The 23,607-nt window shown below is 38.0% G+C and overlaps 1 protein-coding gene across 1 annotated transcript in view; it reads right to left on the bottom strand.

The window, feature by feature from the left end:
* ATRNL1 (attractin like 1) overlaps positions 1–23,607 on the bottom strand; it is a 782,697-nt gene that overhangs the window by 108,905 nt on the left and 650,185 nt on the right. Inside the window, exon 28 of the mRNA XM_043597648.1 lies at positions 5,082–5,196. Coding sequence (XP_043453583.1) covers positions 5,082–5,196 — 115 coding nt within the window. The remainder of the gene's footprint in view (positions 1–5,081; positions 5,197–23,607) is intronic.

Raw genomic sequence — 23,607 nt, 5'->3', positions numbered from 1 at the left:
CACACAGCTAGTCGGTGGCAGAGTTGGATCTGGATCTCAGGACTTGTGACTCAAGTCCATAGCTCACATATACGAGCTGAAGTTCTTTTCCGTTAATGGCAAGTCCCTCACTTCTATCACATACACTGAATCACAACAATTTGGCGTGGTATGCACATCGCTGCACTTTACAAAGTTCTGGAGTTAAATCACCAAGAAAGATAAATCTATCCTTCTTCTCTCCTTAAGCTCAATGCTTATAGAACCTGCCAGGTCCTTTCTCTTCAACTCTGTATATAAAGCTTTTCAGGAAAAGGAATATCTGGAGTACTCTTGTATGACTGTCCAGAGAAGCACTGTGATGAGGGAGAGTCCCACATGCTGAGGATGCACTTGGTCCTGGATGTGAGCTCTGGCTCATTCTCTCACTAGATGTAGGACCCAGGACTAGTCATTTGATCTCTTTTGAGTTTCAAGGTTTTTTGGTTTTTTTGTTTTTTGTTTTTTTGTCTGTAAAAGTGGGATAATAATAGCTATTTTTCAGAATCATTAAGAGGGTTAAACTAATGACTGTATGGAAAGCACCTGATATAATGCTCAGAACTACTAGTTTGCTTTCTTCTACCTCTTTTTATTTTTATTTTTATTTGTTATGTTTATTTATTTTGAGAGAGAGAGAGCACAGGTAGGGGAGGGGCAGAGACAGAGAAGAAGAGGGAGAATCCCAAACAGGCTCTGTGCTGTCAGCACGGAGCCCAATGTGAGGCTCAATCCCACAAACTGTGAGCTCATGACCTGAGCTGAAATCAAGAGTTGGACACTTAAATGACTGAGCCACCCAGGTGCCCCGACCTACCTCTTTTTCATTCAATTAAACCAAGGTCTCTTTTTGTCATCATTACCCATGGCACTGTGAGTTGACTATCATTTTAAACATTATACAATATTTCTAGATTTTTCAAAATAATCTGGTCATCCTGCCAAAAGTTCTAAGCCTAAAGAAAAAAAAAAATCAAAACCTTAGACGTTGCACTGTCTTCTTTTTGGTAATGCTAGCCTCCATCAAATATGAGGCAAGTTCAGGGCAAAATTCTACTTTGAGTTGAAACACATAGCTCCTTTTTGGCAGTGGACATCTGTGCCCCTGAGATTTTTTAATCCAGTGAGAAGAGTTAATCTGCTTGTTATTAGTGAGAATCCATAAACGATGAAATCCATAATCTCCCATCACAAAGTGATGGCAATCATTATCACTTTCAATTTATGCTTTTGAAGAGCTGTATTTACTTTGTCCACATTTCATCTTAATGTGACTCCAAAACTCCTGGGGACCTTGCTGTGTCCAAGGTGACTGGAGTCATGCTTGGTTGTTCAGTGTCATGCAGCATTTACCTGATGTGTCCTGTTTTCATGGGGATGTCAGTGTTTCAACCTCTACTGATGACACTGTGCAAATGTCAACCCCAGAAATCCCACATGAACCCAAAGAGTGTGGCCTGGTTGGCAGCAGTCTCTCACACACACACAAAAAATACAGTCATGAAGCAGCAGGTTTACGGGGGTGGGGGAGCTGGGAACCTGATTAGTCCAGCTCCAGGAATGCCAAAAAGCCTATTTAATATCTTTTGCTTTTACTCTTCTAAGCCACCAAGAGGGCGAATTGCTCACAAACACCTAAATTCATTACATTAAAAAATATTTAGTACATGGGGTAAGCTGAAGGATGAATCTGCAGTTTTCCTTTTGACCTCTGTTAAGATGAAAGCCATGGAAAGGACATCACACATTTTAGATACTTATTACTTGCTAGGAGTTACTGACATGCTTTCTGGTGGAAGGAGAATAAAGTCCAACGATGATGCCACATGCTAAAAAAAATTACTAGCTGCTACTTTAAAGAGATGGCTAAAACCTAGCACCTGTGTGTTTCTGAATCATTTATTTGTCAGTACTGAAGTTCAGTTTCGGAGAGAAAACCACCATGCTCCTGGGATGCCTCCACCATCTCCTTGTCCCCAAACTTATCCTTGTCTTAAGTGCCTTCATTCATGGTAAGGAAGAGTGCATTATGAAAAGTGTCACCCAACATTTCAAAAGCTACAGGTCAAAAGGGGCTGGTCAAACATTTTGATACTGTACTAAGTACTGCAAGAGAACTTATAATCTAATAAGTAAGACTAATTAATCATTGAATACATTTGCTAATATTTGGAGACATAAATCTCCCAATAGCCAGGGGAAGGCTCCCGGCGCCCTGTCCTTCACATAGTGGGGATGGGTCGGGAGTCTGTCCATAAAGCTCCCCCTCTACCACTATTCTCGTCAAAGGTATGTACGAACTGCTTTCCACGTGTGCGGCACTGTGCCAGCACGGGCACATAGATGGACTTTCTGTAAAGATATGAGATAAGCCCAACTCTCGGAATGAGATAACCAACATCACCATTTCCTTTCCAAGAGCCGATATGGTTCCCCCAAAATCATTGGCATGCACATCCTCTCAAATATTGGATTATATTTTGTTACATTTTAATTGCCTGTGTACACACCAAGAATCTTGATGAAGAGTGAAAAAAATAAATCATTTAGTTTGTATATTGGTATCGGTATTTGCTTTGTTCAGGGAAAACTGAGATGTGAACATTAGAAAACCCTCTACAGACACTGACTGTGTTTTTATTTTTGGGGGGGGGGAGGGGTTTGTTTTGCTTGTTTGTTTGGTTGGCTGGTTGCAGTGAAGTCAGGAGTTTTTATTTTATTGTTTCCCAACATCTTACCATAAAAACTTTCAAACCTATAGCAAAGTGGAAAGAGAGAATTTTAACAACTGTGTTCCCACCACCTAGATTCTACCATTCACATTTACTTTCCTTGCTTTATAATGTATCTGTCCATCTACCCATCCTACTACCTACTCATCAATACTATGTTTTTGATGCATTTCAAAGTAGACTGCAGACAGCAGAGAATACTGTATTTTGAAGTAGACTCAGAGTATTCCTACTCTTATAAAAATAGCTGGAAAACATTTGTTAGCTTTTTTTTTTTAAACAAAGAACAAATCCATCCTGAATTATGCACACAGATACCCAACATAGCTCAAACTACAGGCTCTGTAAAAAGTATGGTAAGTTAACTCAAGGTTTTGTCTACTGACTGGTTTCAACTCTGCAGACATTTTTAGTACTCCTCAAATGTTGGGCTCTGTGAAGACATGGGCTATGGATTATAGAGAAATAAGTTCTCTGCTACAGATCATCAGGGAAAATTACCTAGAAGGTTAGCAATAAGTATGTTTTGGTTCTTTAGCTTTATACTCTAGTAGTTTCCTAATTATTCCTTGAATGTAGAAATACAGAGATTTCTATATCTCAATTCCCTCATTTACAAAGTGAGTTTTATACGTATTGCATGGGCTTGTCCTGAGGATCAAATGTGAAAAATAAGAAAACACTTTGTAAAGAGTAGAGCACTATGCACATCTAAAATGGCATTAGCGTTAGTAATCATAACGCAACTGTAACAGAACACAGCTAAGGAAATGGCCCACACTGCTACCTGGTTCTTTCAAATCAGTCAAAAAGATCTCAAAGGTTAAAAGGACAGAGTATTGGCAGTCGCCTTCACTCTGCCCATCAGTACGTCATCTTGTCAAGGATTTAGAAGAACCTTGGTGTATATCACACGAACTTGTTTTCATTAGCAAAGTGTTTGTTTTGGAAATCATCCCAGCCTTAAAACAATGCTTCCATTAGCTGGGCATGGTACCTATAATTATTCATCTTATCTGACCAGTGCCAAACTATTCTACTTCCTGCATCCCATTTACATTTACCATGGCGGTTCTGAAAGAAGTGCAAGACGTTCCCTTGGTGTATGACAAAGTACAGAGAATGCTTATTTCTTTCAATGAACATCTACGAATAAGCTTTGGGTGAAAATCCCTGCAACAAGGTATTATCAGATGCCACAAATGACAATGCTAGAGGTGATGGAAACCCTCTGCCCCCACATGGGAAAATTCTGTTACATGAACATCTGAAGTTTACAAGGTATAAAGTAGTGTAGCTTCCATTTTTGTGCCAGGGTGGATACAAATCAAGAAAGGAGCAAGGTCAAAGCTAGCTAGGGAACCAAGAAAAGAAAAAATAAGCAGGGAGGTGAGTTCAACATCAATTACTGTTATTGAGACCTTGCCAGATCTCTGGCCCTTTATACTTCAGGGGAATTGAAAAGAAAGACTGATTTGAAATTACCCTAACCCTCAAAAAGCATCCATTTCATAAGTGTTGGAGGGAGCAAATAATCAGGAGATTGAAAAATTTCACATTGTAAGTAAATGGAATAGAATATGTAAAAAGAGAGAAATAGCATGGTTTGTTATTTAATCACAAGTTACACTCAACATTCTGCATATTTACAATATGGACAACATCACAGCGATGAGAAGAACTCCCAGAGGACACATACAGTTACCCCCATTTTCAAAATATGCTTTTGCTTTTCATGTGAGAAAAGGAGATTCAGAAGCAAAGGCTGTGCCATCGGATGGGGAGGATTCCCTGGCCCATGAGCTCCAGCTGTCTGGTGCTGATAACAAGAACACATATTCAGTGTATGTGATATGAAGCTAGCACCCTCTGACATGGTACACATTCCAAACGTGCAAGTACATTCCTTAATTTGGTTCCATATTTATGAAGCAAACTTCTAATCATGTTTATAACTTTGTATCCTGTATGACACACATACTGGGAAAAAAGAAGCTGCCCCAAAGTCAAAAATTTGTTTGCCATGCTAATGAGATTTCTCACTGTAGTTACAACAACAAATTGGGGGGTGCGTGTGTGAACACACATGCGTGTATATTACACACGAACATACACACGTATTTTACACGCATTTTTAAGAAAAATCCTGGCAAATCTGAATTTATAGCAATGTAGGTTTCTAGATCTTTTGGAAAAGTTTGTATTCTAATAAATTCGGCCATGCTTTAAATTAGAACCACGTAAATATCCTCACTGTGCTATGTGGTAGTATTATTTCTTCTGTTTAGTCCGCATGTTTTGCTCAACTGCTGGTGGTTCCACTCATCTTACCTGACTGCCCAGGAGGAGGGGCACCTGATGATCCTCGCGGCAGACAAAGAAACACAGTCAGAACAGCAGCTCTGTTCCCAGCACACGGTTCAATGGCTATCGGTTTAGGTGCCCCCTGAAAAAGAAAACAGAATTTTAAATTTGCCTAATTGATAGGACATTGCTGTTTTACTTTTCTCCTACCTCTATTTCAGTGTTTTACACTGTACCCTCCTAGTGGATTGGGATATACAATGTCTCATTTTTTAATAGTCCAACTGAATATTTTATTGTAGTAATACCTAGTGTTTTCATAGTAGTGGTCATTAGCAGTTAGAGGGTATTTTTTTCTTGGGGGGGTTAAATATTGGTGCATATTTTTGAAAAGTATTCTTTATTCTATTTTTAGCGTGTTATTTTTATTTACTTTTTTTTTTTTGAGAGAGAGAGAGAGCGTGTGCACCAGCAGGGGAGGGACAGAGGAAGGTGGGGGAGAAATTAGGAGTTGGATGCTTAACTGAGCCACACAGGCTCCTCTGTTTTTTGTTTTTTGTTTTAATTTAATAGACTTCAAAAATTTTTTTTAAATGTTTTTACTTATTTTTGAAGGAGAGAGAATGACAGAGCATGAGCCAGGGAGGAGCAGAGAGAGAGGGAGACACAGAATCTGAAGCAGGCTCCAGGCTCTAAGCTGTCAGCACACAGCCCCATGCGGGGCTTGAACTCACAAACTGTGAGATCATGACCTGAGCTGAAGCTGTACGCTTAACCCACTGAGCCACCCAGGCGCCCCTAATAGACTTTATTATTTAGAACAGTTCTAGGTTTGCAGTAAAAGTGAGAGGAAGATACAAGATTTCCCATATACACCTTGCCCTAACATATGCATAGCCTCCCCATCATCAACAGCCCCCACCTGAATGGTATATTTGCTATAACTTATGAACCTACATTGACACATCATACTCACCAGGGGTCTATAGTTTATATTAGGGTTTACTGTTGTGTTAGACCATAGTCCATGAGTCTGACATGTATCCGCCATTATGGTATCATACAGAGTATATTCACTGCCTAAAAATCCTCTGTCCTCCACATATTCATCCCTTCCTCTCTACTCCAAACCCTGGAAACCACTGATCTTTTTACTGTATCCATAGTTTTGCCTCTCCCAGAATGTCATATGGTTCAAATCATACAGAATTTAGCCTTTTCAGGTTGACTTCTTTCACTTGGGAATATGCATGTTAAGGTTCTTCCATGTATTTTCATGCCTTGGTAGCTCATACCTTTTCAGTGTCAAATAACATTCCATTGTCTGGATATACTACAGTTTATTTATTCATTCGCCTTCTGAAGGACATCTTGGCTGCTTCCAAATTTCCGAAAATAAAAATTAGGCTACTACAAACATCCACGTGGAGGCTTTTGTGTGAACATAAGTTTTCATCTCCACTGGGTGAATATCAAGGAGTGTGACTGCTAGATCAACTAATAGGAACGTGATTATTAGTTCTTTAAGAAACCATCAACTGTCTTCCAAAGTGACTGCACCATTTTGTATTATCACCAACAGTGAATGAGAAATCCTGGCAAATCTGAATTTATAGCAGTGTCAGTGTTCTGGATTTTGGCTATTCTAATGGGTGTGCTGTGGCATCTTGTGACTTTAATTTGAATTTTTTCTGATAATATATGACATGAAACATCTTTTCATGTTCTTATTTGCTATCTGTATATCTCCTTTGGCGAGGTATCTGTTAAGGTCTTCACACATTTTTAATTGGGTTATTTGTTTTTTTTCTTATTGAATGTTAAGAGTTCTTGATATACTTTAGAAATAGACCTTTATCAGATGTCTCTTTTGCAAATATTTTCTTCCAGTCTGTGGTTTATCTTTCCATTCTCTTGATATTATCTTCTGAAGAGCAGAAGTTTTTTACTTTGATGAATTCCAGCTCAGTAATTATTTCTTTCACAGATTGTGATTTTGGTGTTGTATCTAAAACGTCATTGTCATATCCCAGGTCATCCAGGTTTCCTTCTATGTTATCATTTAGGACTTTTATAGTTTTGCAATTTACATTTAGGTGTATGATCCATTTGGAGTTAACTTCTGTGAAGGGTATAAGGTATGTGTCTATTTTCACTTTTTTTTTCTTTTTGCATGTGGATGTCCAGTTGTTCTAGAACCATTTGTTCAAAAGGCTATCTTTACTTCATTGCATGGCATTTGCTCCTTTGATAAAGATCAATTGACTATACTTATGTGGGTCTATTTCTGGATTCTCTTCTGTTCCTTTGGTCTGATTGCCTCTTCTTTCACCAATATTATACTGTTTTGATTACTGTAGGTTTATTGTAAGTCTTGAAGTTGGATAGTGTCAGTCTTCTAACTTCAATACTATTTGGCTATTCTGGGTCTTTTCCTTCTCCACATAAAATATGGAGTCGGTCTGTATATATTCACAAAATAACCTGCTGGCATTTTGATTGGGATTGCTTTGAATCTACAGATTAGGTTGGGGAGAACTGCCATCTTGGCAATATCGATTATTCATATCCACGAACACAGAATATCTTTACTTTTATTTAGCTTTATTATTTTGTTCATTAGAGTTCTGTAGTCTTCCTCATGCAGATATTATATATATTTTGTTAGATTTATATCTAAGTATTTAATTTTGAGAGGCAGTAGCATAAATGCTACTGTCTCTTTAATTTTAAAGTCTATTTGTTCACTACTGGTATGTAGGCAAGGAATTGACATGTATATTAACCTTGTATTTTGCAACCTTGTTATAACTGCTTATCATTCCAGGAGTATTTTTGTTGATTCTTTTGGATTTTCTACATAGGCAATCATGTCATATGAGAATAAAGACAGTTTCATTTCTTTCTTCTCCATATGTATACCTTTAATTTCCTTTTCTTATCATATTGCTTTAGCTACAGCTTCCAGTACAATGTTGAAAAGGAGTGGTGAGAAGGGGACATCCTTGCCTTGTACTTGATCTTAGTGGGAATGCTTCAAGTTTCTCACCATTAAGCATGATGTTAGCTGTTATGTTTTTTGTAGATATTCTTCATCAAGTTGAGGAAGCTACCCTCTATTCTTAGTTTACTGAGTTTTTATAGTTCAGATAGGCTAAATACTTGATTATTTCCCCTTATTTATCAATTTTCAGAATAAATACTTGTTAGCAGTCTCCAAACATGACAATTTATAGTATCATTATAAATTTATAACTTTTAACATTTCTGATGTGTTTCAATTGATAGCAGTTAAAATTTTGTCATTACTAGTTTTGTTAATTGCTCAAATTGTACTATCTTTGAACAATGAGAATGTCTTCAAATTGGTTCCTGAGTTCTTCTGACATGACCACAAATGCCTTTGATAGCTTCCCTGTCTTTTACCTGTCCCAGATCTGCAGTCAGACGTTTGTCTAAGGAACCTTGCTGGGAAATGGTATTAATCCCAGACAAAAGAGGTCTCTATTGCTACTGGGTTGGTTATTGTCCTAGGAAGTTTTGGGCAATAGAGCTCAGGGTCATAAACTGGGTTCCCAAAGAAGCAGATTCCCTGGGAGACAGAGTTAAAAAGCAAAGAGTTAAAAACCAAAGGGTTCTTATGGTTGAAAAAAAAAGGTGGAAGGAAAAGGAAGGAAGCCTCATTAGACAGAGGGAAAAAGCTGAACTGAGATGCAGGCCCAGGAGGAGACCTGGAGCTAGAATCTTTCAACAATTGGGTTGGGCCAAGTGGGCCAGGCCTTTATACTCCCCCCTCCTTCAAAGATTAGTTACTACTTATCATTGCCCATGGGATCATGTCCTTGGACAAGGTGTTTCTCTGTGTCATGGTAATCCCAGAAAGGACTGACAGCTGAAGACATCCAACAGAATTCCCAGAAGCTGGGCATCATGTCTTCAGTGAAGGTCGATTTGTGTAAAATATCAATGTGCCCTCCATACTCAGAAATGTTTTTAAAGAGGAAAGATATACCATGGATTCATAATGAAACTTCCAATTCAAATTTAATCTGTTTTATTTAAACTTCTTTGAGTGTTTGTATCTCTTTTCTTTTACGTCGGAAATCTTGGTATCTAATAATATTGGTAATTACTTTTATGCTACAATACAATTTAAATATAGGATTATATATTACATATGACAATACAATTAATTAAGATTGACTTCTCTGTAGATTTTATTTATTTATTTTGTCTTAAGTGCATATATGCCACATCTCACTAAGGACATACAGTCAAATACTGCATGTTTCAAATCACTCGAAATAGGTCCTCTCTGTGTGGTTTTGCCACTGATTCCATTCCAACTTAGGTAAGTTTGTGAATTCAGAAGTCGAGTTTGGTGGGATTACCCCCCTTTCCATTTTTATTTAATATTGCTTTATACTTTTAAGACATTGATATGGTTCCAGGTTAGATCTGGAAAATAAAACACACTTAGAGAGGTCTACTATCTGCTCTCATTCCCATCATGCTGTTCCCTTTTTAGCAAGTGAGTTTTTGTGTGGATGTAAGTTCTCAGATCCTTGGAGTGTATACCAAGGAGTATGACCGCTGGATTGTATGGTGCCATGTTTCATTTTAACACCGAATCCTGGCACGAAAGAGATGTGCTGCAGGCCTACATTTGAATAAATAAATGCACTTCACTCTATTTGACAGGTAGTCTGTGAGCCACCAAGTTATGCAATTTTTGTTGCTTTCTCACAGTTGTTTCCTGTCACCAATGATGTACTATACCACACAGTTTATCTAATTAAATTATCACAATCCAAAATGTTTTCTTGGCATATCTTTAATATCACTTCAGTGAAATATGTATGTCATAATCACCGGCTGATGCACTTGTATAAATAATATAACCTGAAAGATAGAGTAAATGAATCTATAATGATTATAGTAGTAATAGCCAGTATTGTATTAAGTACTTACTATGGATTAAGTATTCAAAGTTCTTTACACATATTAACTTGTTTAAATCTTACAACTGTGTAAGATGAGAACACTGACGCAAGGTGAAAAACACTTGCTCAAGTGTATGTAACTAGGAAGTAGCAGGGCTCAGATTTATACTCAGGCAGGCTGCCTCCTGAGTCCATCCTTTTAACCACACAGTGTAATTTATCATATGTGCACATGTACAAACATGTACTCACACACGTGTGTACACACACACGTGCCAGCACACACATATGTGAACACACATACTCCGTGCACACACGTCCAGTGGACACAAGCATGTACGAAGAATTTGGGTTTAAATACAATGTCACCTTTTAAACAGTGAGTATACCATTTTAGCATGGCAAAGGTGATTTTGGCCATTTCACTGAAAAGAAAATGACAGATGAGACCCTGCTGATACGTCAAAGCAACATCTATGCATAAAGGCAAAATTAGAAGAAAAAAGTACCACTGGTTTAATTATTAGAACAAGTGATTTGTTTAGTTTTTTGTTGATCACATTTGAAATCTTCAGAAGAAATACAGACATTCACCAAGAATATTTTAGAATACTGCCGTTTTCAGAAAGTTTAACGAGGCATTAAAGATAAAATATGTCCCCTTTCATGTAAAACTTAGACTGAAATTTCTGGTGACAACAGTTTTATGTGGTTATAAAGGATTCCTCCTTTATAGCAACATAAATCTCATGTTTTAAAATTATCCTCATACAGATACATTTTGGGAGGTTTCAATATAAAGGTGAAAGTGGTCCTGATGGAAGAAGTAAAGGGCATAAAAATCTTCCAAGAATATGCTGTAAGCCATGTTGCAATACTTGTATCAAGTTGCATGATCTACGGTTTTACAGTTTAAAGCTTACATTTAATTTAACAGACTTATTTTTGAAAATGTTAAGTCAAAATCAGCATAAGTACATAGATATTCTCCAATGATGCAAATATTTAGAGAATAGGCTTGTCATATTCCAAGGCTAACAGAAAAATACTATGAATGTTTTGAGCCATATTTCCAGGCTTCTGAAATTTATTCTAATTTAATAAATGCAAAGTATATGTAAAGGTCAATTGGTTAAAATACACTAAGAGAAAAAAAATGAATTCAGGTTTAAATAATGGGGACAGATCAGAAATATTAAAATCCCCTTTAACATACACCCCTTTAATATACCTAAGACATAATTTATCCTTTTCTACCATCAGGCAAGGCTTTCTTTTTTGTTTTGTTTTTAAGGTCTCAATGCAATAATTGGAACTATTCAAAATATCCAAGTTTATGTTAAAATACTGTATTAAAAATATTAGAAGAAAATAATTTTATGATTACAACAAGATAAAACAACAAACAAAAATAGTTGAGAAACAGTGGCTCTTGGTGTAGGGGATTTAGAAAAACAAGAAACAATTTGAGAGCACATCAATTGATTGTGTTGTCAGGCTACTTTTATACTGGAAGAAAAGGTTTTAACCATCAAGTGCTAATGTGAAATGCGCCAACTGGGAGAAAAATTAGTGAAAAATAAATTTCAGGTGGAAAATGGCTTAATTATTTAACATCAGAGACTCAGCAACAAACAGTGTAGTAAAATATCTTGACCATGGAAAAGGAATTCTGCTTGTATGAAAAGCCTCTTGTGTAAAAGTGTCCTTATAATAATTCCCCACTCTTAATTCTCCTACTGTTGTAGAGAAAACAGTCAGAAATTTCTTTATATTGATAAACTACATGAAAAGAGCTTATAATTCTATTTTCAAATCAAATTGGCTTACAGCTTTTTATTTCTGGCCACAACATTTTCATAAAAGGATAGCAGCAAAAAAAACATTAATTATTCATTTTATTAAAAATATTAGTGATTAGCACAGCTCTTTGACACTTCCGCCAAGAATTCACGTATCTCCAAAGAATTTGTGACAAATCTCACTCTCAATAAAGAATTTTAAAGGAAAAAAAAAACGCCTTATAGCACTTGAATTTTACAACAGAAATTAGCAAAACACCACAAATGATATTTCTGATACCTTGAGGTTTGCCAGTTGTTTAGCGATAGATACACAACCATGAATCAAAATCATTTCACAATGACATAACATGTTTACTGAACTGTGTAATTTATCATGCATTTTCCATGGCTGCCTTTGAAAGAGATAAGGCATGGGTTTGCTTGCCCATAGCACTCAGACACTGTGATTTACTTCCAGACATTTTCGTATTTGTTGTACCGCAAGAAGCTGGTTTTAGACCGTGCCAGAAAATATCACTGACAGTTATATAATTAGCAGTCCTTGTTTATTAAGGACACAGCACTTTTAGAGTGAAAAAGACTTGTTTTGTTCACTCTGGTGTTTTTGAAACTACTGTATTCGTATTTTCAAGTTCTTGTTTTTGGAGGCAACAATTCTCTGTTATCTCTTCCCATGTTCCAGCTATGGAAAACAAGCAAGTTACCAGAGAAGCTTCTGGAATCATAAGGATTTTCGAGATGACAGTTCTTAAAATTCACAATGACAGACATGTTCTGTAAGTGAGGCCATTATTTGAACCCAGGAAATAGCCAGGGAAACTGCTGCTCCAAGAATCACTGGATGTTTGGAAGATACCAATGGGCAAAATGGGCTGCTTACTTGCTCCTTCCTCCATTGGCCCTCTCAAAGAGTGAGCAAACGAGTGAGTGATTCACTTCTAGACATCATAGCGAAGCTGCATCACTGGAAACCCTAACCCCAGCAGCTGAGGATTTAACAGAATTATTTGAGGTCCGTGGACTAGTCTTTACAAGGTAAGCAGGGTTTGGTCTAATACTCTAGGCCTCAAAAGATTAAAAAAAAAAAAACAGAAAAGAAAAAATGTGTTATTCCTTTCTCAGAAACGTTCACTAGTTTCAAAGTAAGGTGGCAAACTCAAAATCCTTCAAGGCTCAGGTGGGTAATTTAATAATAGCTAACATTTAAGTGCTCATAATATGCTTTGTGCTAGGCTACATGCTTCCGTGAGTTTAATCCTACCCCTTGAGACAGGAACTATCCCCATTTGAAATTATGAAACTGCAGCTCTGAGTGTAAGGAACATAATGAAGGTGGTAGACCTAAAAAAGACCTAAAAGACGAAACCATGATTTGGAACTAAGTAGCCTATCTTCGGAGCATGTATGCCTAACCACAATGCATAATGCCTATAGTAGGTAAGAAGACTGTCTGAACTTCTAGAATAAGAAAACAAGTAGTGGTGGGTACTAGAGTGAACTAAAAAGTATAAGAGTTGTTTAAAGACGCCAAATCTCAAAATTGTTGCTGTCCAAAGAACACATCTATGGGTCAAAATGGTTTCATGACTTCAATCGCTCTGTGATTGCTGTAACATGGAGTCCAAAATGGCATTTTGGGATTACCATGCTCTTGTGTCTACCCACTCATCAAACACCATCTTTTATTCTCCACAAGCTCTGCATTTTTGTCAATGTAAGTGTTCACTGCTCAACAACTGTGCCCAGGGTTTCCAGAATCTGTGCCTTCTGCACTTATAATATCCCTACTGTCTAGGAGATCCTTCCTATATGCCTTTAACTTTTCTGAAATTATTCATCCCTTGAAGCCAACTCATCCATGAATCTTTCCTTGGTCTGAGGTATTGAGTCTCTCCGTCGTTAGTTCTTTAACGGTACCTTTTCTGGCCCTCTTCATTTTCCATCTTGAATGACGCTTGCGTAAATACCCTGTCATCCCACTGGAACAATCTCTTTGAGGAGAGGCCCAGTTTCTTATTTATCTCTACTGCCTCTGTACTCACTTGCTCTCTTTGAAAGGTGCCTGTGCCACCTTTGGGGACTTCAGTCTCCCAATATTTTACTCTTTTATTGATGTATATACTGTATGTCTCTTTTAGCTTCCTGCCCTAAAAAGCCAGGTATCATCTTGGATACCTCTTTACCTTACCTATAGTATCTACTGGAGTACATGTTTCACATGGTGAGTAGAGTGAATCAAACAATAAATGAAATTGCAACATGGTAGGCATGACTCAGTTTCTCTAAATTATGGATAGTGAAGGGTTAATAAAACACTGAAAAATAATATTAGCTAACATTTGTTGAGTACTCACTAGGTTTCAAGTGCTATGCTAAGCATTTTACATGCATTATTGTGTTATTTTGGTTCATAAGATGAAGAAATTGAAACTCAGAGAGGTCAGATAATATTCTCAGGGCGATACAGTGAAGGAGGGGCAGAGCCAGGATTGAAACTCCCATCTGTCTGATTCTAGTATCTTGGTTTTTAACCACCGCATGATACTGCTAAAAATACAGCCTAAGAAGACAAAGAACTTCTCATTCTTTCAGCTTGGCTATTAATAGTAGGAATGAACTTAAGATATCAGTAATAAAAATTATATGCATATACCTGCCTCGTTCCTGACCAGGGTTCAGAACACTTGAGTTCTTGGACCAACTCTGCTACTATGTAGTTGTGTGCTCCTGGGCATGTTTGAAGTCAATTTCCCCGCGTGACAAATGAACATGTTAGGTTATATGATTTTTAGGGTCCCTTTAACATTCTTCGGCTATGATTTATGGACAATTTCCAGAATGTGTGATGTACCAATATCTAATACTTAGTCTAAGTACAGTGAAATTTGAAATTTCCAATCATTAGTAATTTTTTTCTTGTTCAGTTACTTTAAATGACACATCTAATTTTTAAAACACATTATTACACCATATGATGAATACATCACATAAGACTAAATGGCCACCACTGCATGCCAAAAAAGCAATTAGAAAATTGAATCAAGGAATTAAGGATTAATGTGGGTATGTTATACCTGTCAGCAGCAATAAGTGTTTTGACAAGGACAGAATAAAGTCTGACAGTATGCACAAATACTGATCTGATATATGAGTGAAATATTAAAAATGCAAACAACTGCACATTAATCACTCGAACATTTCCCTACTAAACCACTTTTAATGCTGTTCTTATCAGAATCCATCTATAAATAAAAATGAGTCTTTTCAACAGCGTGCACAACTTGGTATTTGCAGTTTAATGAGTGTTTATATTGATATGAAATTTAGTTTTTAGTCACTTTAGTAAAATAGAATTAATTTACTGAGCATAGAATTAAGTCAGCCAGGCAGCCTGGCTCACAGCTAATCAAGTGCATTGATTCCATAGGATCAACAAATACCAAGACTCTAGTTTTGGAGCACAGATTCTCTGATTCCATTGTTTACACTTGGGGAAAATGAAAGTGAAAATCATATTCTTTATTTACTATTTGCTTTGCATGAAATGATAAGGGGAAAAACACATTAGCTTGCTTTACTCACTAAGAGAAGAATTCATATTAATAAAAGAAATTAAGTTGATGGACACTGTCAAAACCAGGGTTAAACTGCATTAGAAGCAAATTCAAAGAGAATAAAGTATTACATGTGGGAATAGGGAAAGGAATAAAACATAATATTCACAGAATCAGTATGCTGCTCTTGAGATTCCAAAGGATTCCAATTGTAAGCTTAATTTTCATACTGTATCAAATACATTTTTTCTTTGTTGAAATGCCTCCATATTCAATCTCTGTTCAAAATCTCTTACTACACACACACACACACACACACACACACACACACACACGTTTATATCCATAGTATAATACCTGGTTTAACTAAGTTTTGCTGTTATTTTAATCGTGTGGCACTGACTTGGTGGTGATAGCAGTGGTTTTACTATTTATTTTTAAATAGGTAGTTAGGTCCCAGAAAACGAAACTATTATCTCATTTGGAGATCTTATATAATCATGCTTTGCCCTGAGTTAGTCAAGAAATACGAAGGTTAATAGGAAGTGACTTTAAACATACTATCTTTAAAAAGTTGATTCCTGATAGTATTTTTTAAAAGTTGAAATAGATTATTTATTAAATAACTGCCACAATAGGAGTTTAACAACCTGTACTTTTTTCCAGTGCAAAAAGCAACCTACCCACCACACTTCATATATTAATTTCAAATTGGGACCATTCCTTCAGACCTCAAAAGGTACTAAGTGTGAGAGACAAATGTGCCTGCCAAATCAAGTGACTTCCCATCTAGCTTAAGCCCAGCCTTTGTGCCCTGGTTCAGGCCATTCCATCCACCTAGACTGCTCCATCTACCATTTCTGCAAGATCTGACTCAAAACTCATCTGCAGGAAGCCATCCCAGGTCATCCCAAGCCACATCAAGACCTCCTCACTCTACACTATCTCAATAATTACGAGTTAGCCATTTTTCCTATCATAACCATTGAAGGGAAGTATAATGTAGTGGTTAAGAGAACAACCTTAAGCAATCACTGCCTGGCTCAACGTCCTGCTCTCTCATCCATTCAAGCGTGACCTTGATCAACTCACAGCCTCTCTCTGTGCCTCAAGTTTCTCATCTGGAAAATAGAGTTAACTATACCTTCGTAGTGTTGTTATAAAGATTAAAAAAGACAATAGAGCAGAGATAATATGTTTTCCACCTCTATTAATGGTTTGAAATAGATTTATTAAGAAATTCAGTCTAGAAGAGAATTTTATTGATGGCTTATTGGGGGTGGGGGGAGATCTGATCTCAATGACAAACTTCCCACACATGTCACATCAACACTGCTACTGAAAATCTGCCTATTTTTCCCATTTGTGTTCCCTGTTTTTTTTTTTTTTTCAAGGTGTCTGATCCGTGAGCATTCTGTGCTTCACAGAGTAGACCTACCCTGGCACCTAAGACTGTGCTGTTCAATAAATATTTCATGGATGGGGCACCTGGGTGGCTCAGCTGGTTGGATGTCTGACTTTGGCTCAGGTCATGATCTCGCAGTTCAGGAGTTGGAGGCCTACATTGGGCTCTACGCTGATAGCTCAGAGCCTGGAGCCTGCTTTGGATTCTGCATCTCCCTCTCTCTTTGTCCCTCCCCTCTCTCTCTCTCTCTCTCTCTCTCTCTCTCTCTCTCTCTCTCTCCCAAAAATAAACCAAAAAAAAAATTAAATAAGTATTTCATGGATAAGTGGGTCTTTGTTTTTTCTTTTCAAATTGTGTACAAGGTAAATCTCTAAATTTAGTGGCAAAGGTTACAAACAGAAGGTCAATCTCTAGCAGATAGATATAAACCAGCAGGAAAGTTGGATAATCAAGATCTTAGTATTACCCTACAGGCTGGCCCATTCCCAAACACATTACATCATTAATGGAAAATGTGACCTTAGCCATGCAACTAAGGATCAATTCAATATACAATGTAAACGTGTTAGGCCCCCTACTGGCAAGTGGGGGTAGAGTGCTACAAAGCCCCAGTACCTGCCCTGATGGGGCTTCCTTCAGAGCCATCAAGCTGTCTGCAACTATGACTAAGAGCTAAACCTGCTCACAGAGGTATTCACAAACCCCTGGGGGTGCGAGAGGAGGGAGGGGAGAAGCTACGAGTAGTTCTCCTGGAGAAGGATTTCATCTGGTGTAGGATGACTAAGGAGTGCATTAGGAGAATGAGGAAGGATGGAACTTTCTGACAGAAGGAAAAACACGAATGCAGAGGTGTAAAGGCACATAGCTCATTTGAGAAATTGCCAGTTTACTCTGAATACAGCCTAGGAAATATTAGGCACGTAGAGATGAGAAGACACCAGATAGGAACACTGGGGCCCTCCATGAAACAGGACCCTCATCAACCCCTTAGCACACTTCCTGGCGGGGAGGACTGAGATCATCACTACTTGCCACGAAAGGCATGCTTGGATGCTCAGATGGAACCTGACATGTGCAGCATGCAGTGGGTCTCCGTGCAACCTTCATTAACATATGGTGCAAATCAACCCAAATGGATACTAGCGAACGTTTCTCCATCAGGAACTCACAGTGCTATTTTATTAAACTATTGGTCAAGTCTGTTTTACTGAGTGAACATTAAATTAAAACATTTATTCCTGAAACTTCAATCATAAAACTAAATCAAGAAGCACTGTGAAAGCTAACTGTCAGCAGAAAGAATAAAAGTGCAGACATAGCAATATTCTTAATGAGGAATCAAATGTTAATAGATCCAGCATAATAAATGACTTTCTTCTATGATTATTAAACCAATCACAGCCTATTATAAGTACAAAAGCATGGACAAAATTCTGAATGAAAGAGCTTATTTGACTAGTTACAAAAACATGTATGTAATTACAATACCGTAAAACCTACCTGGATTTCTTAGACAATGAGTCATTCGAGCTGACAGAGTTTTCCCAGAAAGCTGAACATTAACCCTATAAGGACCAAGAGTTTACTATTTTAGGGTATTTTTTTTGTAAGTGTGAAATTGCTTAAAATAAATATCCGTTTCTCTGCTTTTCAACCAGACGAGAATAGACTAAACACAATTTAACATGGTCTTGATGTTCCATGATCACATTTGGAAAGCAGTTTTCACAATATGCTGAAGATATATGGAGTTGCAAATGTATGGATGAATATGTACATCATAGCTACAGCACTAGGGATTTCTTTTCCTCTTCTTTCTTCTCTTTTTTCCTAAAAACTTACCAACACCAGCTTCCTTTTTGCTTATTTGCCTCTACAGAAGAAAGTGACTCATTGTCTAAGAAATCCAGGTAGGTTTTACGGTATTGTAATTACATACATGCTTTTATAACAAGTCAATAAGCTCTTCCATTCAGAATTTTGTCCATGATTTTGTTACTTAGAATAGGCTGTGACTGGTTTAATAATCATAGTAGAAAGTCATTTATTATGCTGGATCTACCCATCTGCCAGCAAGTAACACAACCACTTTTCTGTAAAACTCATGCATGAGGCAAACATTGAAGTGAACTTCTTCTCCATGAGTTTTCTCATCCTCACCAATATCTTTTACCCCGTTGCTATCCATGTGCCATGACCAGTCGGGCATTACTCAAAGCACTGACGAATTTCTACATCACCAATCCCATGGACACCTTCTTGACAGTTTGTAACAATCCTCCTCTGTCCCTTTTAAGTTTGTGGTCAGAGTAGCCTTTCTAATTTCAATAATTTTGACAATAATGTTCGGGAGTAATCTTAGTATAAAGTCTAGACCTATTCATTAGGCCCAGATGACTTAACCTCATGTAAAGTACACTTGGGTTCAAATCTTATGGGATCTTAGGCAAATGATTTACCTTTCCTATGCCTCAGGTTCTTTATACGGAGAATAGAGTTTATAACACTAATTCTGCAAGGTTACTCTGAGGATTATAAAGGACAATATATGAATAAGGCATTTAGCATAGTACCTAGAAAAAAACAGGTGTTTAAATTTTTATCTTAGGTCAAATCATTTGCAAACACAATTTCTTTTTAAGTCAAATCCAACATAATATCAGCGATGTTATCTGTTCCACCTTAATACCTCCCTTCCCCTCGGTTTTAATGATTCATGGCAGTGTAGTAAGGGAAGTTAATGTGTCCAGATCTTTTCTTATCTTTCCCTGCTGGGCACTTTAATTCGCTCAGACTTAGTTCCAAAGTATGGAACCAGTGTCTGTACATTAAAGTTGGAATGAAGCTCCAAGTTTGCAGGGAAGATGATAATTGATCAGCCCAAGTAGTAGAAAATTCAGGGGGGCGGGGGGAAAGCTATTAAAAAGATAAATATTACAGTGAAACCTTTTGGCTTATACAGCAAAGAAAAAACTACCTTACAGACAGATAAGTTCCTACATGCGCTTTTATTGTCTTTCTGTGGCCTGGGAAGCTTCTTTGTCCCCCAGCTCTCTCACCATTATTTGCTAGATTAAAATTCCCTTAATTTTATAATCAAAAGGGCTCAGAGGGGGAAAAATGAAAGTGGAAAGTACTCAGAGGATGCTTTTGGCAGAACCATGGAATACTCAGTCATCCTGGTCATTCTCAGGGTCTCTGGAAACCATGGGACAGGCTGGCTGTTCCGTCTGTGACCTGAGATATGTAGACTCCTTATATGACCAAACTAGATATATTTGTATCACATTCCTTTGGGCCTGTCCTGTAAATGATTTGCTTGTGTGAACTCCACTACTTCATCAGAGCTTGCTTTAGAAAACGAAGTGTGTAGAAGTGAATCAAATATCTCTCCAATCTTTTTTTTCCCCAAAGTTCCTTTTTCAGTATGACTAAAAATTAATGGTCAGAGTCTGTGTAATGATCCTTCCTCTGGTTTTACTCATGCTGCTCCCTCTTGGTCCTACTAATTATCTGATTGATTAAACTTTTGAGGAGCCTTCTGTCACTGGGCGTAGCCCACTGCACACATCTGGCTCACTACGTTTTCTTTATAAAGGACAGCAGGTTAATTAAAAGATTCATAGGACAAATAAAAGTGCCAAGAGGGAAGGAAACCCAGTTTATTTCCTCACATGCCCTCTGTAGCAGGTGGAATGGTATTCCTCAAATGTTGACGCCCACCTAGAACCTCAGCATGTGACCATATCTGAGAATAGGGCCTTTGCAGATGTAATTAGTTAAGGAGAAGTCATACGGGATTAGGGTGGGCACAACGTCCTTACAGAAAGAGAAGAGACTATACAGAGGTGAAAACTCTGCGTGGAGACCAGAAGCAGAGATTGGAGTGGTACAGCTACAAGCCAGGAGATGCCAAAGTTGGTCGGTAGCCACCGGAAGCAAGAAAGGGTCTTGGAACAGCTTCTCCTTCACGGCCTCTTTTTTTTTTTTTTTTTTAAATTTTTTTTAACCTTTATTTATTTTTGAGACAGAGAGAGACAGAGCATGAACGGGGGAGGGTCAGAGAGAGAGGGACACAGAATCTGAAACAGGCTCCAGGCTCTGAGCGGTCAGCACAGAGCCCGACGCGGGGCTCGAACTCACAGACTGAGAGATCATGACCTGAGCCGAAGTCGGACGCCCAACCGACTGAGCCACCCAGGCGCCCCGCCTTCACGGCCTCTTGAAGCAACCAACCCCTGACCAAACCTTCACTTCAGACTTCTGGCCTCCAGACCGTGAGAGGATAAATTTCTGTCATTTTAAGCCACCAGGTTTGTGGTACTTTGTTATGGCGGCAGTAGGGAACAAACAGTCTCCCTGGTCACAATCTGACCTCTAAGAGACAGTATGCCATCTTTTTTCTGCTGTTTTAGAAATGATCATGAAGTACAATACTGAAATTGTGACTAATACCAATCCCTCAGGGCACTTCTCCTATTTTGAGGTCATTCAAGCTACTTTCGTTTGACAAATAAGCCACATATCACATAGCATGGCAAGCGTCATTGGGAAAATTCACTTAGTTATGGTAGTTTGTGATCATCATAAAATTGATGACATTCATAAAACTGGAAATACTCATAATATAACTGCTCCTTAGACTGTAGACATAGTATATGTTGTGTGTCAGGTTTCCTAGGAAACATATTCTGAGACTCTGAGATTTGTGTGCAGGAAGTGTATTTGGAAGAACCTTCAGGAACATCCGTGTGGGGTGATGGAAGTAGAGATGTGCAGAGGGAGATGTTAATCTGTGATGAGTGGGGTGGTCCTTTAGAGTTGTATCAGATTGAGGCAAGAGGCCAAGTCCTCAAACACCACTATGGATACAGGCTGTCCCCAGGAATGCAGCATGATGCTGGGTGAGGCAGCTCCTTTCTGCAGAGGGCCATTTCTGGAGAGGGACCCTCAGCTGTGAGCTGAGAGAGTAATGGGCTATGTCCTGAAGGGAGGGTCGGGGCAGTACATCTCAGCCTTGACATAGTATTCATTGTTCTAATAAAAAATGTCCTTGTTACCCAAGAAAGTGACTTTGGCCACATCCGCATATAATATGTTATGGTATAGGTAAGGTTATTAGATGGGTACACTTTTGTTTTTCATGGGGTTTTGCAAGCTGCTGTATTACTGTCATCACTAATCTTTCCATAAGAATTCTTGCTCTTCAGGCCCATGGCTTTCCTCTCTAATTTTTCCTATCTTGCCTAGCAACTCTGATGGTTATTTTTCCCTTCAGAAAAGGGCAAAAATTATTATCTCAGTGCTAACTCCATGGCTAGGTCAATAATCTAAAGAACTGAGTAAGCATTGCTCACCCTTCACACTTAGTTTTCAAATGACTCAATGTATCTTATTTTTTGTTAAGTCATGAAGCTTCCAGAGAAAGAGGTCATCCTTATTTTGCATGCAGGCACAGTGGAAGATGAGAAATTAATTAATATTACTGAGGTTTTATAAGGTGTCAAAACGAATGGCAGAGAAAATACCAATTTCTTCTGTTGGCCAGCTAAGTTACATGCTCTTTCAGTAAAATGCAAGTTTATATGGCTTTTCTCTAATAATAATAATAATATAATAATAATAATAAGGAGGAGGAGGAGGAGAATGACAACTATTATTCCTTGAGCCCTAATTATTTATTGAGACTCTCTTGGGCAGAGGGAGTAGGTGAACTAAAAAGCAGTTACTGGAGATTGTGCTAAATATATGCTCCAAATATTAGCAACGTTACAGATTTTTTGAACCCAGAAAATGATTAAGTCATATTTGGTTGTAAAATCTATTGCTACAAATAAACTAAACCCTTTGGGAGGAATATTTCCATCAATACTTCTATATAAAGGTTGCCTCTATCACAGTAAGTCAAGAAGATACATACCAGGGTAGAATTCCTAAGCTTGAGGATGGATACCTGATAGAAGGAACTAGGGTGAGCTATGAGGTAACAAAACTGTAGTACTACAGTGCAGATATCCAATTAGAGAGAAAATTAAGATGATGCTTCCTAATACATATTCCAAACCTAACACCAGCTACAGGGCTGCTGGCAGTCTCATTCTGTTCAGAGCTAGTAGAAATTGATGATATTACATAAGTAGTTGACAGCTTCATTTCTTAGGGTAAAAAAATAAAGAAGCAGATACTCTGCTCTGGTTCTGACTAGTATAGAACTGAATAGTAATGCAACAAGAAATTTCAAGAGCATAACCATGCTCTGTTAGAATTTAAAATACTAGACAAAATAATTCATTCATCCTAAGATCCTTTCTCTTAAAGTTCATTTATTTGTTTTGATAGAGAGAGGCAGAGAGAGACAGAGACAGAGTGAGAGTAAGTGAGTTCTGGAGCAGGGGAGGGGAAGAGAGAGGGGGAGAGAGAGAATCGCAAGCAGGCTCCACATTGTCAGCGCAGAGCCTGACACAGGGCTTGATCTCATGAACTGCGACACCATGACCTGTGCCGAAACCAAGAGGCAGATGCTTAACCAACTGAGCCACCCAGAAGTCCCCATCTTACAGATACTTTTTAAGCACATACTTTGAATAGGACTGTTTAAGGCACTAGGCATACAGCAGTGAAGAAGACAGATAGGCTTTTTCCCTTCATGGAATAAATGGATGATTAAAAAACAAATAAATAGGGGTGTCTGTAGATCATAGAGCTTGATTAAGATTCTCTGTCTCTCCCTCTCCCCTGCTCTCTCTCTCTCTCCCTCTGTCTCTCTCTCTCTCTCTCTCTCTCTCTGTCTAAGGAAGGCCTCTTAGAGGAGGTAAATGTACATGTGATCTGAATGAAGTTAGGGGT

The sequence above is a fragment of the Prionailurus bengalensis genome, chromosome D2 (assembly GCF_016509475.1).
Source record: "Prionailurus bengalensis isolate Pbe53 chromosome D2, Fcat_Pben_1.1_paternal_pri, whole genome shotgun sequence".
Taxonomy (NCBI): Eukaryota; Metazoa; Chordata; class Mammalia; order Carnivora; family Felidae; genus Prionailurus; species Prionailurus bengalensis.
The sequence above is the reverse complement of the archived record's forward strand: the minus strand, read 5'-3'. Positions and strand labels throughout refer to the sequence as shown.